This window comes from Enhydra lutris, unplaced genomic scaffold (assembly GCF_002288905.1).
Source record: "Enhydra lutris kenyoni isolate GAN:26980312 unplaced genomic scaffold, ASM228890v2 scaffoldscaffold12, whole genome shotgun sequence".
Taxonomy (NCBI): domain Eukaryota; kingdom Metazoa; phylum Chordata; class Mammalia; order Carnivora; family Mustelidae; genus Enhydra; species Enhydra lutris.
The window spans coordinates 65,134,327-65,153,256 of NW_019154096.1; the positions used below are offsets into that span (position 1 = coordinate 65,134,327).

The window sequence follows — 18,930 nt, forward strand, 5'->3', positions numbered from 1 at the left end:
CATCAGGGTCCTTGTTCAGCAGGGAGACTGCTTCTCCCTCTTCCTCCACCCCCAACTCATGTTCTCTCTAATAAATAAACTCTTTAAAAGAAAAAAAAAAACCTCAAGGACTCTCTAGAACGGTGTTGTCCCATACCGGAGCCACTAATTACAGAGGGCTTTTTTTTTTTTTTTTTTAAAATATTTATTTATTTATTTTAGAGAGAGAGAGAGAGAGCACGCAAGCAGGGGTAGGAGCAGAGGGAGAGGGAGAGAGAGAAAGTTAAGCAGACTTCCTGATGAGCATAGAGCCTGACGTGGTGCTTGATCTCACGACCCTGGGATCATGACCTGAGCCAAATTAAGGGTCAGACACTTAACTGACTGAGCCACCCAGGCGCCCCTACGCCCCTACGAAGGGCTTTTGAATACTTGAACTGTGACCAGTCCAACCTGAGATGTGCTATTAAGAGAGTATGAAAAAAAATGTCAAATATCTCAATAATTTTTACAAGAATTACATGTTGAAATGATAATATTTGGGGTATATACAGATGAAAGACATTATAAAATTAATTGCACCCACCCCTTTATATCTTTTCACTCTAGCTATTAAAAAATTTAGAATTACATACGTGGTTTGCACCATATTTCCATTTGGACAACATCACTCTAGAATCTTGAAGGAAAGCAATGAGCTTGGCAGGGTTTAAGGAATGAGGAATGTAAGCCACTTTCTTTGGATATTAAAGAAAAGGAATTGAGGACATAAGATAACAGATATTGACAGATGAAGTGTGAGAAAATAAAAATTTACAGGAATAGAAGACATTTATTTTAGTAAAGTTTTGTTAAATTCAAAATAGTTCCTACAAATAGCAAGCACTCCTAAAATATGATTCAATTTATACAAACATTTGACTTTTCAGGAACACATTCATAGCATGAAACAAAGTTTATGGGAAAGCGTTCCAACATAAATAATTTATATTCAGTCCTTCAATTTAAACTGGGAGAGAAAAATAGCAAGGAAGGTTCTGCCTGTGGGGGATAAACAAACACAACTTCTAATTCCTTAGTGTGCTGAACAGTAACTACCCAGATCCAAGACTAGCACTTTGTACTTTCAGTTAGAAATACAGAATACAGGGGGCGCCTGGGTGGCTCAGTGGGTTAAAGCCTCTGCCTTCGGCTCAGGTCATGATCTCAGGGTCCTGTGATCGAGCCCCACCCTGGGAGGGAGCCTGCTTCCCTTCCTTTCTATCTGCCTGCCTCTCTGCCTACTTGTGATCTCTGTCAAATGAATAGATAAAATCTTTAAAAAAAAAAAAGAAAAAGAAAAAAGAAATACAGAATACAAGCAAGGCCCCTATTGCTCGTGGACTGTATTTACTGCAGACCCAATCTACCCCTTGAGCCACGTAGGAAATTTATAAGCAAAAAATAAAATGGAATGTAATGCCTGATTCTAAATTAATCAATCTGGATGTAACAACAACAACAACAACAAAAATGTCGTTTTCTCTTACATGCTAAGAGGCTCTAATTCAGTATGTCTGGCTTCTCTATTTTACACATACACTGTTCTGTGTACATGCAATTGGCAAACTTCAGACCCAAATGACTCGAGCAGCACATGGTCTAGTCTCTTTATTGCTCAGATAAGGACATGGGGCCACCGAGAGACAGGTAACTTGCCTGAAATCACAGAGCAACTTAGTGGCAAGGGCAGGACTCAAGCCACAGAGAATGGCAGCACAGTCAGGACCCTGATGAGACCCTCATGTTTCCTGATGGCCAAGCTGAATTGCCCAAAAAAGGGATTTTTGGTACTTACTCCTCAGGGTTTGGGGAAGAGCTACGGAATCCCTCTCTATAAAACGTGCATCACAGCCTTCTGTCATTCTCAGCGGGAGCTCAGTGTGAGCTAACCTGATGTCCTCCCCTCCCCTTCTGTCTTCTCACCTGAGCCATATGTTAATGCTCTTTCTCAGAAAAGTTTACCCTCAATGCAACAAACACAGAAGCCCCCACCCCTCCTGTTTTTATGGATTTGATGGACTCTAGGTAGCCTGGTGTCTCCTTGAGAGCTTCCCTGGCCAGGAATGGATGGCTTAAAATGGCAACGCTGAGTTCACAAACTAAGGCACTGAGAAGGAATGCAGTTCCCGGGGATGAAAGTAGCCAGCACACGCAGAGGGCAGAGTGAGCTACAAAGCAGGCTCATCATCATGTCTCTCCTTCCACCTCTCCTCCTGGATCCTTCAACCCTGTGTGAGCTCCCCACATGACCCCAGCTCAAGTAACCTGTTCCTCACACACACACAAAAACCACACTCTCTCCTCCCTGGCTTTCCCCACTCAGCGCTGCCCTGGCGCCAGAACACCAGATCAGCCTATTTCATACTAGGATGGCAACAGTTACAAACCCCAAAAGGGAGGCTTGTTAATGGAAATCAACCTCAACTCGTTAGCGTCTTGGAGACCTTCCAAGCATTGTTGATTAATTCTCCCTTCTGAATACACATGCACACACACGCATGTTCGTGCACACACGTGTCCCCCACTCACCCCACAGGACCCAGGGATTTCGAACCCTAATATTATAAACTTCCCAGCTCTTCTATAAATAATGGCTCTTGGGACAAGGTGACTTTAGGATAAGAGTCCCTTATTTCAGGGGGAAAATAAATATAAATCACAAAACACAAAAGTGGGTTTTTACGGGCTCTCACTCCTCCCAGGATCAGGACCTTCAATAAACACAGAAAGGCTTATGGACCATTAGTCTTCAGGGGACCAGCCTCCCCCTTGAGTCTAATCTCACCCAAACTAGAGAAGGGAAATGATGCCAAGGCCTCTCACCAAATTCACTTATCACCTGGTGGCCTGGCATGGGGTTAAAGGGACAGACCCCGAGGTGAGCACAGACTGACACGCCATGAGACCAAGAAGCTGGAGGCACCATACCTTTGCAGGTGAAACATTTGATGTGGAAATGTTTGGTCTGGACCCGAAGTACTTCCCCCTTGCATGGCTCCCCACATTTATGGCAGTGAATAACAGGCTTCTCCGATGGGTGGTGAGGGTCCTGAGGGTGGGCCACTGGAAAAAAAAAAAGACCCATGTGAGTAGAAAGCATTCTTACAGAAGGGGCTATTATGGGTGTACAGAAATAGCCCCATAATTATGTTATCCAATGAACCACACGTTGATCCAGGAAGGATGAATTGAGATCCTTCTCTGCACCATAAGCATGAGGATACACAGAAAAAACAAGAGAATTGTGGCTTTAACCATCCAGTGGGGGAAAACACTAGGCTCGCTCCTCTGGGAGCCAGCAACCCTCTTTCTTCCTCCCAGATTTCTCTAGGACTACATAATTGAGCCATTGGCTACATAACACTGTTTGGTTCAATATTTTGTAATATGTATTTGTAATATGTCTTTATCTTGGTTTAGAAACACCTATCAGTAAGCAGATCACAGAAGACTGTAAGCTCGTCAAGGCTGGGGGAAATTTCTTAAAGTTCATATATTTCTCCCCATTTTCTCCCCAGCTCCTCAGAACACAGCAGAACCCTCTGGCACCAAAGGAGCTCAGCAAATGCATCTTTACTCATTAGGTAGCATGCCCTGGCTAGAGGCTCGTCTGGTCTACCAGAAAGCTGCCCGTGGTCCTCATTTGGCAACTCCCATAACCAGCTGGAGGCCCGTGACCAGCCTCGTGTTGTGTGCACGTCCCCTCATACATGCAATGTGGGCACGAAGTTTTTTTTAAGAAGTTCCTAATCACTACGCGGGTCTCTCTGAACCTCAGCTTTGTTTCCTGTAAAATAAAGGGGGTTGGATCAGGCTCTAAAATCATAGGATGGGGCTTACTGGCCTTATTTTCTCCAGTTTCCAGAGGTCAGTCTTCAGAAAATGGGAGTTTTTGTGACCACCTGCCCCAGGGATAGGATTTACAGCCTTTCCTTTATAAAAGAGCAAAAAATAAAATAAAATAAAATAAAATAAAATAAAAATAACCTGTTAAAAAAAAGAGAGAGAGAGAGAGAGTAAAAGCTGGGAGAGGACACTGTGGCTTTAAGCTGACAAAGGCCTTTGTTTAACTTGCAATTCCTCCAGCCAGAGAATGCAGATAGGCACTTTGTGCTATCTTTTTTTTTTTCTCCCCTGATTTGGGTCCTCAGGAGGAGGACCATGTGATATACAGAAATGTATTACATAAGTATCCACATGAGCAAGAGATGGGATAAGAACAGTGAACCTAAAATTAATCAACCAACACAAAGAACAAAGATGATTTTTCCCCTGCAACACTAAAACCAGGTTGGACTGGGGGAGATGTGGGGTGATATGCTGAGACTCAATTTAGAAAGCCCATTCCAGCAAGGCACCCGCTGGCATAATGGTGCATTGTTTCTTTCGGACCCTGTAATGTTCCCATCTCATCTGAAAAGAGTTTGAACAACCTGGTCCAAATAATCCATTACTAGCTAAATTCAGAGCAACAAGGTGGTCCTTGTGAGATTTTGACTAGGAGCAGGTGTGGTTTCGGGTTAAACACCTGATCCAAATTCTCTGCGCCGGCCCTGGGGAGAGTCCACCCAAGGTACCAACACTGTGACACAGCTGCATTTCCTTATCTGACCCCTGGGACCGCTCTTGGAAACATGTACTTATACAGCAGTCAGTATTACCTGAAGGAACTAAGAAGGGGCCTCTTTTCAAGACAGCTAAAAAAAAAAACACTGACTTTTAAAGAGATGTGTAACGAGGCCCCAAATCTATTCACCTGGGTGTTAAAAAAAAAAAAAAAAAGTGTGTCTTGGGGCACCTAGGTGGCTAAGTTAAGCAACTGACTCTAGGTTTTGGCCCAGGTCATGATCTCAGGGTCCTGGGATCGAGCCTGGAGTCGGGCTCCGTGCTCAGTGGGGAGTCTGCTTGAGGGTCTCTCTCTCCCTCTCCCTCTGCCCCCCACCCCATGTGCATGTGCTCTCTCACTCTCTCTCTCTCAAATAAATAAAACCCTTTTTAAAAAGATCTCTTGGGGCGCCTGGGTGGCTCAGTGGGTTAGGCCGCTGCCTTCGGCTCGGGTCATGATCTCAGGGTCCTGGGATCGAGTCCCGCGTCAGGCTCTCTGCTCAGCAGGGAGCCTGCTTCCCTCTCTCTCTCTCTCTGCCTGCCTCTCTGTCTACTTGTGATCTCTGTCAAATAAATAAATAAAATCTTTAAAAAAAAAAAAAAAGATCTCTTAAAAGATCTCTTAAAAGATCTTTTAAAAAAGGATTTTATTTATTTATTTGAGAGAGAGAGCCAAAGAGCACAAGCAGGGAGAGTAGCAAGGGGAGAGGGAGAAGCAGGGCGGGGACTGCACCCAGGACCTTGGGATCCTGACCCCAGCTGAAGGCAGATGCTTAACCATCTGAGCCATCCAAGTGCCCCAGTACATAAATCTTTAGAAAAAAAAGTTTATCTTAACAGTATCTGCTTCAAGTGCTAAAGGAGAATACGAGTTGTTTTTTGCTTTTTTGTTTTGTTTTGGTTTTTTTGAAGTGAATTCCTGCTTCCTATGAGACTGGAGGAAAGTGATATTTATTGAGCCTCTACCTATTAAATGCCAGGCATGGTGCTAAGGGCTTACCGGTAAGTCATTCTATCCTCTCCTCACCACCACTTCCCCCTCTCAGGGGCGTGGGTTATATTGTTCCCATTTGACAGATAAGTAAATAGAAAAATTTCTTGAGCAACCTACCCAAGTAATGGTAAGTGGGAGCTTGAAGATCTCCCCTTCTGACTCCCAAACTTACGCTTCTCGCACGCGGTTGGTCTGAGTCACAGACTGTTACGAGTCAGGCAACAGTTGACTGAGCCCAGCTCCAGTGTAGTTCTAAAAGCAACAGCTAGGACTTGACTGGCAAAGGGAACAGAGTGTGTCATGAAGTATCGCCGGTGGCCTGGCACCCAGTGGTACTCCCCAAAGCAGTTCTGCAGAGCCCCAAATCCGAACCCCTGTGCCACAGATGAAAAATGCCGATTCCTCAGCCCCACTGAACCTGGGGTGGGAATCAGGGTTCTATCATTTTCGTAAGCTCCCCAAATGATTTTTTTTTTAAAGATTTTATTTATTTGAGAGAGAGTGAGTGCAGAGCGGGGGTGGGTGCAGAGCAGAGGGAGGGGCAGAGAGAGCAGCAGAAGCAGACTCCCCACTGAGCAGGGATTCCCCACATGGGGCTCGATCCCAGGACCCCGGGATCGTGACCTGAGCCAAAGGCAGAGGCTTAACCAACAGAGCCACCCAGACACCCTCCTCAGATGATCCCTATGCATACTATAGTTTAAGAACTATTTCCCTTTAAAATTCAGACAGTATGGATAAGCAAGTTCCAGAAATGCTAGAGTGAAGAAAGCGGTCCATGAGGCCATCCTCTTTAGAAACAAGATTGGAGCACAGTGGGCCTCTTGGCCAGAAGGGAGAATGCATTTTTGGATAAGAAAACTGCACTGCAGTTTCTCTTGACACTTGAATTCTTTATAGCTAAGCAAGTAAGCCATGCTGAGTAATGATGAGGGGAGGGAAATATCATTTCACTTCTTGGCTTTTCCCTGTTCTCAACAAAGGTGCCAGTGCAGCGGCCGGCACCAGTCGCAAAGGGCAGAATTGGGATCAGCATTTGCATTTTGCAAGCATTTCCCTTTGGAAATATGTATTACACTCTGAAGTCCTCCTTGCCCGGAGGTGACCTTTGTTAACCGCCAGAGATGGGCAGAGCCTCTACCACGTTTCCTTGCCTTTCCATCACATATCAGCCCAGGCAGACACGTATCAGAACCTCCCCCTTGTGAAGGAATGGGCTTTTCTTATTAGAAAACTGATGGGATCCAAAGACAAAGCAAGCGCGTTCATTGCATCCCAACAGTGTCGACAAAAGAATCTCTCTCTTTTTAAAGATTAATAAAGAGGTTTGTTTTATATAAGTGCCTCCAGCAGTTTGGTTAATACCAAATGTATGTTCATTGGCTCAATTTTACATTTTTGAAATATGCTGAGTCAGTTGCAATATGGCCATGACGGTAATTCCACACTCTTACTTCCAGTTGGCTCTGTTGCTAATTTTTACACAACTGCTCTATCTTTCAGAGCCTGGGTGGTCCCCACTTATTCTACTGATAGGGAGACTAAGGGGCGAAGAGCTTACGTTCTCTGCCCCAAGCTACTAGCAGGTTATTGGCAGACGCATCCCAAATAGTCAGGCTGCCTGACTCTTTCTACTGTACCAAGTAGTCAATGATTTGCCCTGGAACTTGCATAGACAAGCTTAAAATCTCCCATGGCTCAACAATTCACTGCTAAAATAAGAGTTGCACAATGAAATCCCAAAAGCATGGCTGCATACTTTCTGAATAATGAGGAAATATGACATGAAGAGCTAAGAGTCCATTTGTCCAGAAAGGTAAAGGGACTCCTCCATGGTACAATATCCCATTTGGAGGGATTCTGCCTACTCAGGTAAACAGCCCATTGTGAGCTGGGAAGTTTCACACTCTCTGTCACAAGCAAGCAAGGCCAGTCACGCCTCTGAAACTCCAGTTAAGGACAGAAGTCAAAAGCGCCATTTTGGATGCATTACTTTCGAAATGCCCATGGGGTATGGCAGGTGATAAGGCTGGGGGACTGAGCTCAGTAAGGAAATCCCAGTAGCCTTTAGTGCCCCCAAGCAGGGGTCACTACTGGTGGTAAGAACGCCGCAAAGATTAGGCAAAGCCCTTCCTTCCAATCCAGAACCAGTGTCGTCTTGCCCAACAGACCATGGAACTAGATCCCTAGAAGCAGAACAGCTGAGAAAGCAAAAATCTGCTTAGCAGGTGACAATCACAAACCCAGGACAGTGTGTGCAGTGTGAGTTTTGAGTGGCTCCTGGTTATTAGAGGAAGTCAGAACCCCCTCCTCTCCTTGCACTCCCTTAGCCAGCCTTCAAAGATGCAGTGTTTGTGCCTGTTTTCTGAGGGCTTGCCACTGCTCTTTCTATTTCGCTCTCAAAGAGCCCCACGAGGCAGGAAGAACAGGGACCGTCCATACCAGGTAACAAATGGGCAGAGACTCAGAGGAACAAAGTGACACAGCCAAAGTGACACAGCTAAGAAAGGGAGTTGGCAGTCAATGCATGCATTGCTCTCTGTACTCAGACAATCCCCTAATACTCCCGCTTGGAACCTTGAGGTCATCCTTGATTCCACTCTCTTTTCCTCTCCCACTAACTTCTATCCACTGTCACATTCCTAACTCCGCCTTCTCTTGCTACATGAATCTAATCTGGCCCTCAAACCCCTTTTCTCAGAGTGTGGAGAGTGTCCTACTCCCTGCCTCCTTCTTCTCCAATGCAACCTCCAAAGAGTAGTCTGCACGAAGAGGTGGCATTAAGTCCCCATTCTTACTTGGTACATTCTGCACATGGTTGCTTCTTCCAACAGTATGGACGGGGGAAAAGAGGGACTTCACAGTGGACAAATCTGATGGGCACCACTTCAACCAGGTGCTCGAGGTCAACATCAACAGTGACAGTCACGTTGATGGTTTGTACCTTCGAGATAATGTGGGCAAAACTGGCAGTTTGTCTCTGTGGTCTTCCTTCCCCAAGCCCCATAATTCTAATCTAATCATGAGAAAATTCCAAAATTGAGGGACAGTCTACAAAAACCCACCCAGGACTCTTCAAAATTGTCAAGGTGACCAAAACCAAGGAGGAAAGTCTTCTTGTCATAGCCAGAAGAGGCCCGAGATGGTAACTCATGGTTCCTCATGGTAACTAAACATTAATGTGGCATCCTGATGAGATCCCAGAACAGAAAAAGGACATCAGATAAAAACTGAGGAAACATGAATAAAGAATTTAGTTAATACTCCATCGATACTGGTTCATTAATTATAACAGAAGTATTATATTAATGTAGGAAGTTACTAATGTTGGGAAATTCCTTACACGAACTTCTCAAATTTTCTATAGATCTAAAACTATTTTTAAAAAAATAAAGTTCATTAAAGTAAAAACAAAAGAACCTCCAGCAGTTCTCTCAGTCCCAACCCATCAAGTCTAAAGTTTCTGTCTAGCTTCAGGGATCTTCAATAACATGGTCCACACTAGCTGTCTAGATTTTGAGAAGGAGCTACATTTGCTGAGTCCATAGCACTGTGTTAAGTGGTATTGAACTCAAGCAGTCCAACCCCAAAGAATGCACACTAAAACACTCTATTATTCGTGTATGGAAATATACAAACACCCCTTTGGTTGGGCCTCCTCACCACTCCCCGACCTATGATTTTCAGCGTCCTTGGAGCCTCCACACAGGGCTCTCAGCCTCACCTGGAACGGCTTCTTCTTTTCCCTCCTGCCCAAAGCCACCCTGACCCATGGGGCCCAGCTGATCTGCTGGCTCTTCTCTGAAGCCTTCACTCTGGGCCACATTGATCAAATACTTTGTTCTTTCCCTTGTCCTTCCCCACTAAATCTCTGTACTGTGTTTGATTTTCTCTTGTTTTGGGCTTCCTTTGTTTCTGCTCCACAATGTATCAATGCTGGCCCTATACAAATACAAGATCAGTGGTCAGTTCCTCCAAACTTCTGGGATACTTCTGACTTCACACATCGAGTAATCTGAGTTGCCATCTCTGTGCTTCTCAGCTCAATTTTTGGATCAGGGAAAATACGGTTACCCCCCGATACCATTCTTGGAGCATCTCCCACATAAAGCCACAGAATTCTGAACTTAGAGCATCTCAGTAAATAACTCCCTAGCACCATTCTGTTATTACGGCTGGTACAACTTATTGAACACTGACTATGTTCCAGGCGTGAAGATCACTAATTTATATCCGCGATAATAGTCATTCTCGCAAATGCCTTACGGCGATGCTATCCTATTATCCTGGGGTGCTAAGGAGAGCACCAGGGCTGAACTGGAAACCTTGTTCTAGATCACACAGCTAAGCAGGAGTCTGACTCCAGAGCCCATGCTCTGAAGCACTGTGTAGGGGATTTCCACAGGAAAGTCTTATGCAGCACAGAAGGAAATCAAGCTAGTGCAATGTACTAGCTAAATTCTGATTACACAGCTCAGAAGCAGTGAACACCCAGCTGCATCATAATCCCAAAGGTAACACCTGCTAGTAAATAAACAGATGGGAAATAGCACTTCACATATAAAAGGAAATTATTCCAGGCTGCAGCAATTTCTGGGAAAAGAACACTCCAAGGGGGAGGGTGATACAGGGAGGAAACAGCCCGCCACCGGGAGGGCCCTCCCTGCAGCCTCTACCGTAAGCCCAGGCCTGGACTGGTCTCTGGTTAGGATCCCTCTGGATTTGCAATCATGAGATGATATTCTGCTGGCAAGGCTGGTTTCTGCTTCAAGGTGGGAATCCTATTCTCCTGGGAGTCCACATTTCAGAAACTATTGGATCACCTAGAATCTTTTCTAGGCTTCTTCTCCATTAGTTCCCATTTGATCATAAACACACATCACAAAGATGTGTGTTCTCCCTGCTCTAGCCTCCCCCACCTCCTACTCCCCTTCTTTGTGTTAGAAAACGGCACTGGTATTGAGCCCAGGGAAACAAGAAACTCAAGAGTTTAAATAAATGCAGAGTGCTTAATTTGTAGTTTACCTAAAAGTTCGTTCCCTGCTGTGGCAAGTGGTAGTTACTTGAAGCTACACACTGTAACCCCATCATCTGTTGTCCAAAATGATCTTTCTCTTTAATTGGCTTCCACGACCTCATTTTTTTTTTTTATATATACACCGTGTTAGTTTGTTAATCAGGATTATTACGTGGCACAAAGCGCAGGGCTCCTTGGCACCGACACTCCCGGAAGGCGGGGGGCGGAGGTATCAGCAGGAAGGCTCTGTTCTAGCTGCTCTGCCACTTTCCACTGGTGAGATGTCCCGATACGTGATTTGCCTTTCTGAGGCAGTGCAACAGGTCTGTGCTACTCCCTCTAAACATAAAAGGCTCTGTCCCCTCTCTGTCAGCAGGGCTCCTGATTATGGAAACAGCCCAGGAGCAAATCTGGTTAATCTGATTCTCACAAGGCAGAGAGGTCCTAGGATTATAATAATTTGGCCGGGAAATTTCCTCCTTGCAAATTACATGATGCTTTTGCCCGGATGTATCACACCTGCCATCTCTATAGGAAGGTGAGTCTCGGAAAGGGATATAAAACCAACTTGGAGACTTCTCCCTCTTCTAAAAGAGGGACTCCCGAGACACACCTCTGGGCTGACATGACTCACTGGGGCAACACCCTTCTGTGACCTCTCCTAGCCTTTCCCTGACGCAGTCAGTAATGTTACTTTGGAGCACACTGATTTGCTTGCTTGGAGTCCCACCTCCTTTCCCTCACAGGAATTAGGACTTCGGATGAGGAGGGAGGCTCCCTGACCCCCAGGCTGTCTTCCCTGCCATTTGCTTTGGTAAAGAGGGACTAAGAATACAGGTCCCACCTCCCAGGTGACCACATGAAGTCATCCCCTCATGGGAGCCCCTCCAGCACCCACCGGGAACGCAGTGGCCCACGTCAGCTGTGCGTCAGTATGAGCAGGTATGTCCCACGTGTAACAAAAATCCCTTCTGAGATTTGATGGAGTCTTTTAAGGTTATCCAGGGATCTCACATCGCCTGGGCACTAGAAATTCCATTCAGAAATGGATCAAGTCAAGCAACTGGGCAGTGGCTTGAGGCTGAACCCTGCAGGCAGAACACCACATCTTTACGGGGGATGCTGGAGAGTCACAGCCATGCTGATCTCTGGACTGGGAGTGACCATGGTCCTGCTGGAGCCATTCTGGGAATGCAGGTTCGGAGACAGGATCATCATCTCTGCGCATCTGGCCCTAAGGGCCTGGGACAGGGTTTAGCTTAGGCACAGTGTCAATATTGCCTTCTACCCCCTAGTTCCAAATCCAGATGCCTTAGAGGAGTTAAAAAAGGAAAGAACCAAGATCAGGTCAAAGTGTCCCTGTGAGGGGATGACCGAAGTCTGGTAACAGCACAAGAAAATTCCAGTTGTCTTTGCCTTTTCTTTTTGGCGGCCTCTACTTGTGGCTCATGATACGCTGGGAAATACCAACTAGTTAAAAATAGCATTTTAGGGCGCCTGGGTGGCTCAGTGGGTTAAGCCTCTGTGTTCGGCTCAGGTCATGATCTCAGGGTCCTGGGATTGAGTCCTGCATTGGGCTCTCTGCTCAGCAGGAAGCCTGCTCCCCCTATCCCCGCCTCTCTGCCTACTTGTGATCTCTATCTGTCAAATAAATAAATAAAATCTTAAAAAAAATAGCATTTTAGACAAACTAAGCAAAATGATGAATATGGGTATGGTACTTTGCAATTTATAAAAGGTGTTCAAAAATAATATCTCCCTTGATCCGGTCAACTTCAAGTTATCCTCACCCTACAGCAATGAAAATGGAGCTTCAGGGATGCTAAGGGAATTGCCCCACAAGTTGGGGGCTGGAGTGGCCCCTTGCCGTGGAGAGGTGACTCTGCACAGCCCTGCCCCACTGTGCAACCAGTGACTTCCCCTTAGTGACTTCCTCTGAAATAGGCCATTGCAGGGCAGGGCGGGGGCGGGGGTGGGGGGGCGTGGCACTGACACCATGGAAACTGGCAGACTTTACACCTCAGGGCCTTCCCCCATTCCTCTCCTTGAGCAGGTTGTTAAGCATTCACCAGCGCACCCCTGGGTTGAGGTTACAGTGCTAGCGAACAGCAAAATGAGCCTCTTAGTTCAGGAAAATTCTAAATTTCAGAAATAGGAATTTGAACACTTTCTGAAAAGGCGCTCCCACTCCGGCTTTGTGAGCAAACATACCAACTCGCCTTCCCCGGGATCTCTCTGGTGTCTGCAGCCCCGTGGGGAGACAAAAGCAAATGGCTTGAGTTCTCAGCATCCAACATGCAGAATCAGGCATGATTTTACAAACACAAGCCCTCCTCTCTGAGTACTTGAGCTCCCCCCAGACCTGAGTTTCTGGTCCATTCAAGCTTTCTGTAGGACAGGACTTTGCCGGGTGCGGCCTTTGCAAGAAAAGGCAAACATGCATCATAACCTGTACTTGTCTCCTGGCCAGGTGTTCTCCTAGTCGTCCGGGTGCTAGCATAACTCTGGGGGGCTCGATCTTCCTATACTGAACTTCAGGGGTTCATCTGCTTGAGTGTGAGAGAGGAGATTATCTCTTGAGGTGAAGAAAGCTTAGACTTAGTGGAGTCATCACTGGGAAAGAAAAAAATATGTTTGAAATCCAAAGTGGGCCTGGGGGAGAGGGAACAGACATTAAAAATACGCCTCCATGAAAACTAAACACAACCTTCCAGTTCTTGGGACATAATTTCTCATCAACACAATCAAAAAATACTGACCAGGTGAGTGCCACTGTGTGTGCTCTGTCATTCAGGCTCTGTGGGACTCCAGAGATGCCATCCCTGCCTCTGAAGGGGGGCATCCCAGGGATGTGTACAGCCCACAGGAAACTCTGCCTGGGGAGTTGACCAACACAGAAAATTCACCCTCTCCTGGGAGGTGAAGACTATAGGACAGGCACAGACACTACGCGAGGACTTCTGAAGAGAGAAGCAAACAGTAAGTTGGGACAGCAGGGTAGAGAGAGTTCCTCTAGGGAGATGAGAGTGGGATTTGACCTGGGGGCAGGCTACAGGTGAAAGGAGGATAGTTCGGGGAGCTGGGGCACTCTGAGCCCTCAGGGCCCTAGTGGGGGAGAGCCCGGGAAACAAATGGGGGGGGGGGATGGTAAGTCGGTCTTCATCTTCTGAAATAGAGGCTTCATGGACAAGAGCAACAGAAGGGGAAGGGGGCAGTGTTTCTGCCTTGACATGCTCGTACACCCCAGGTCCTGCCCTCACAGAACTTACCGCTTAGTAGGGTAGACAGAGGAAGGTGGAGGGAAGGTGGAGACAGAGACAGAGAGAAAAGGAAGGAGAATGAATGAGTATGAATCCAAAGGTAGAGAACAGATCACGTGCCAGAGGAAAATTGTGAAAAAGGGAAAGAGAAAGCAGGAAAAAAAGCTTCGAGAAGGAAGCACCCTTTCATTGTGCCTCAAAGGAAGGGAAGGATTTAAACGAATGGGAAGGAAGGGAACGGCCTCATAGACAGTGATGGGTGGGATGGGGTGTGCTTGGGGACCATCAGGAAATCTGGTTTCTCTGAAGCACAGAGGAAGGGAAGGGCATCATGGAAGAGAAGACAGCGAGAGAGGTTTGCCCCTGTGCCTCCTCCAAGGACGGGCCGAGGAACAAACTTTAAAGTTCCTTATTTCCCCGGGATGAAGGTCTTGAAAGGAGGGACAGAACCAGAGTAGAGTCTAGCTTACCTCTTCGGAGCTGAGATAGGACTGTTTTTCAGCTCACGGTGTAGGCAAGTTGGGAGCCCTCTGCTCTCATGTGATGGTGTGTGCAGAGACGTCACCACCAGTGGTGACTCAGTCACTGTGTGTTCTGGTCAGAAAGACTTGGTGCGAATCCTGGCCGCACCCCTCTTAGCTCCGTGATCTTGAAACAAATTACCATCCTTCCCCAAGCCTCAATTTCCTCTTCTGTAAAATGGGGATAAATCCAACTTTGATAATTGGGAGGATACATGAGTTAATGTATGTCAAGTTCTCTGCAATTTTCCAGACAGCTAAGCGAGTGTTCGAGAAACGGAAGCCATTACCATTACCATGGTGCTTCGATGCAGGGATATGGTGGGACACAGTTTAAGGTCCTTGATCATAAACTCCCATGTGCTCTACCTCAAACTCAAATACGTTCAATTTCCAGTCGTGTTGTCGTCTGTGACTATTGGCAACAGACACTTGCTCTTCTGATGTGTACTAGCCAGTGAACGGTCAATTCATCCAATGAACCTTACAGCCTTCAGTGTATCATTCCAGCTTATCCCACCAGGCTGTAAACAGTAGGTTTTATTTTAATAGCTTTATTAAATTCACATATCATACAATTTACCTATTTAAAGTATACGATTCAGTGACTTTGGGTATTTTCACAGAGTTCCGTGATCACTGCAATCTAATTTTGGAACATTTTCATCACCCCCAAAAGAAACCTCATGCCCATTCGCAGCCACTCCTTGATCCTTCCCCTGTTCAGTCCTTGGCAACCACCAATCTCTTTTCTGTCTCTGTAGATTTTAACCAGCAGGTTTGACTAGTGTCTATGAGTCTCATCTTTCCAATGTTTGCTCAGCTATCCAAGGGAACGACTGTAAATGCACAAGGAAATGGGAACCACCCAAACCCTTTCCACATCTCACACCTTACTGATGCATAAAATCTTCCCTACTACAGTATATATTTGTTTTCTCCCAGTACATCCCCACCCTAAAAAAATGCCCTCATTATCCTTTCATCTTGGCTGCCTTCCTGGGAAAGAGACCACAAAAAAGAAAAAAAAATATTTTTGATCAAAACACCATCAGACCGCGTTCATGGCTCAAATGGGAGCTTTCATGATCACCACTTACCTAGAGGTAGATCAACTCCAGTGATTTGTCAGAAATTTAGAAACAATGGGACATGCCTAGACATGACTGATCCCCTCACCAAGCTGGGTATTAGGGGGTGTTTACAGAGCAGTCAGGAGGAACCCAGGGAATCTACATCTTCAAACAGTGTGGGTTTGGGACTCAACCGTTTGATCACCTTGCCACACAATAACCAGAATGATTGTTTTGGACCGAATTAGAGCACATCATTCCACTCACCAAGTCCTCTAAGCACTTTCACTCCAGGATGCCCCCGGTGGCCCCAGAACCCTGACTACCTCTCCAGTCTTCCCAGGAGCTCTCCCTCCAGCCCCCGGGCTCCAGCTCCCATGGCTTTGGGATCTCCATGTGCCCTCATCCCTTCCCCACAAGGCTCGTCCCCCAGCCATTGGCTAGGCTGGCCGCCTCTCCTTCTGGTCTCACCCAAAGGCAGTTAATCTGCCATCTCTCAGAGCGGTTTCTCCAACCCATCAAAGGAAAGGCAGTCTCCCTGCATCCCCACCACCCCATCTCTGTTTCCTGTCCTTATACTTACAATCTAAGCATCCTGTTTCTCTCTTTCTGTGCTTTACACCACAAGCTTACTGCTGCTATATCCCCAGGGTCTCGCGCAGTCCTGGCACCAGGTCTGTGCCCCATAAATATGTGTTCAATACATGCACTCATTGAACACGAGTCTGGTTTTCTTCCTTAGTAACAGCCTCGGGAAAACCGCGAGCGGGTAGAATATCTTGGGTCCACAACAGTGTCTATCCATTAGGTTAATTGTGATGATGTCAATAAACTCAACAAATGATATGAGACAACGCTTGCCTAAGTCTCTGACTCAGAAAACAACAAAAGCCAAGGGCATGACTTACTGACCGCCCAGTCTCAGATCAAGTCTACCTAAGTTTCTCTCTGATTGGGAACCACACAGCAAAGCACAATTTCCAGTTGAGCTGATCTGTGCGGAGGACCGAAGGTGGCACCAGAACCTTGGAAATGCTAACGACTGTGACCCCCCCAGGGCATGACATGATGACGCGGAGTAGTGGGCAGGGACCACTGCCGGTGGGTGGCCTGCTTCCTCCTCCAGAATCCTGAACACATGCAGCTTCTGGCCTGAAGCACTGTAAAACCATGCTTTTACCAGGTGGGTCTACACATTCCAGCACCAAGTCATTATCAGACATGGCATTTCACTGCACAGCACAGAGATGAAGTGGAGTCGTCAGCTTGCTTGCCCAGGGGACACAGGCATCACAAACCCAGTCGAAAGAATTCCTTGGTGAAGTTCCATCACCCAACAGTAGGGATTACTGGCCACAGGAAGTGACTTGTGTGGTCCTGGAGTAGCTCGCTCGGCATAACCGAGGTTCACAGCTTTGTTCTGCTTCAGGTCAACCACAAAGAGGTTGCTCAGCAGACATGGGTGGGCCTTCCTGCTTCTGTAACTCACCTATCTCAGCTCTATTTACTTGCCTGAGTCCTGAAACTAATCTGATGGCCTAACGCAACAACAATGAACATGGTGCCCCTGACCTTTCTCAGTCAGGAGGAATAGTGGTAGTCATAGCAACAGGGGCAAACAATCGCCGAGCTCTCGCTGTATGCCTGGTGTTCTTTTTAATGCCTGACATTCGTGAATGGATTCCATTCTCATAACAGTCCTATGAAGCTCGTACTAGTAACACCCTTATTTTCTGACGAGGAAATTGAGACCCCCTGGGAAGTTAAGGGACTTGCCCAAAGTCACACAATCAGTAAACCGTAGAGCCGGGATTTGAACTCGGGCAGTCTGGCTGCAGAGCTCCCCATCATAAACACAACTTGTTTTTCAGGTAAACCTATAAAATCCTGAAGACTTAGGGGATAAATTTACAAAGCCACCGAGGTGAATGGAATGGTAATTGTCCCACAAGGGACGAATGAGACAGAAATGGACACCTCTAGGGAAGGCTTCACAAGTTCAGGCTTTGAACTTGCCTCTACTGGAAATTCATGCTGAGGGAAGTTTGACACTGCCCTCTATCAATTACAGATCTCATTCCTAACCACCTATATTTTCATCTTACTTTCTCTGAGAGGGATCTTGGGTCATTCCCTTTGGTTCTGAGCTGTGCACCTACCCTGCTCCTTAAAACAACAACAAAAAAAAAACCCCAAAAAACTCTAGAGATCAGCTGACCTTCAACTAAGTTTATGGATTACCTACCATGGCAAGAACCATGTTGGAAACTTTCACGAATCAGATTTCATCTACAGTCACCCTGACAATAAGATATGGAGAAGGCCATATGGTTTTTCTCCCGTGTTCTTATTTTCATCAAAGTTTAAGAAACGAAATAGGCCTATAGGCATAAAAAACAAGTTTGCTTATAATGCATGATGGCAATGGCCCACTCCGCTCCTCCAGCCAGCCCATAGGCAGATGTGTCCTGCGTTTGGTGTTTTTCTGGCCGTCAGCGCTACAATTCTTAAACCTGTGCTTACAGCAGCTGGGCCATTACTTTTTAAACATCCTGTTCTCACCAATATGGCAATACCACAATTTTCAGTGACATCTGTGGTCACCGTTTAAGAATGCAATTATCGCTCTCCTAAACTCTGGGGTGTGTCCTGTGAATAGATTCCCTTTCTTGTACAATTATTTTTCATCTCCCAGACTGAATCATTTCCTTTTCTCCTGCTCACCTACTTTCTGATAAACAACCTGTCATGCTTATTATTATTTTTTTGATCAGTTTTTGTCATAGATCTAGCAATAATTCTTCCCAATGTTCACACTCATCCAATAACTTACTAAACCTCCCCCTTCTGGAGAAAAAAGTGGGTGATCTCCGTACCATTTTTACCAAGGGAAAAAAAAAAGAAGATCTCCAGTAGGGTTAAAGCTCGGCTTTCTGTCCTCTGGGAAGGGGCAGAGATGTGGGGCATCGGATACAAAGCCCGGCATCAGCTCCCCGCAGCACACGGTCTCTGGGTGTAGACGATGTGCAGGATGTGGGCTGCACAGCTCCAGAGGGGATGCTCCCATACAGGAGGAGGAGAACAGAGCCCCATAGGGGAGCAACGCCCGGGCTCTGTAAAGAAGGGGCTTTCGCCTCTTATCTCGAAACACTGTCCCATCGTCCTGCATGGGCCTGGCCCCTGACCCCTGACAGTCTCCGTCGGCTGCGGTCTGTCCCAGCAAGCTGCTGCTCTCAGCCTGGCCTTGTTGGCTCGATTCAGGTTTAGTGTCTGCCTTCTCTGCCTACTTATTACGCAAAACCACAATGTTGGTGCTGCCGCCCAGTGTTTGTGTGGCGTTCCCAGTAGGCATGGCCTTTCCCTGAGGGTGTGTCCCTCATACCAGCTCCTTCCAATGGCAAGATGCCACACTTGGCCTCTTGTTTCAAGAGTCCAGGAT

The 18,930-nt window shown here is 46.5% G+C and overlaps 1 protein-coding gene across 7 annotated transcripts in view; it reads right to left on the reverse strand.

The window, feature by feature from the left end:
- Positions 1 to 18,930, reverse strand: part of LOC111145422 (actin binding LIM protein 1) — a 200,155-nt gene that overhangs the window by 148,644 nt on the left and 32,581 nt on the right. For 6 of the 7 annotated variants that reach the window (XM_022500305.1, XM_022500302.1, XM_022500301.1 and 3 more), the window contains exon 1: positions 2,950 to 3,080. Coding sequence is in view for 1 of the 7 variants with exons in the window: in XM_022500299.1 (XP_022356007.1) it covers positions 2,950 to 3,084 (135 nt within the window). In the remaining 6 variants the exon portion in view is untranslated. Of the gene's footprint in view, positions 1 to 2,949; positions 3,085 to 18,930 lie in introns of those variants that run through there. The other variant, XM_022500299.1, reaches the window with a different exon arrangement.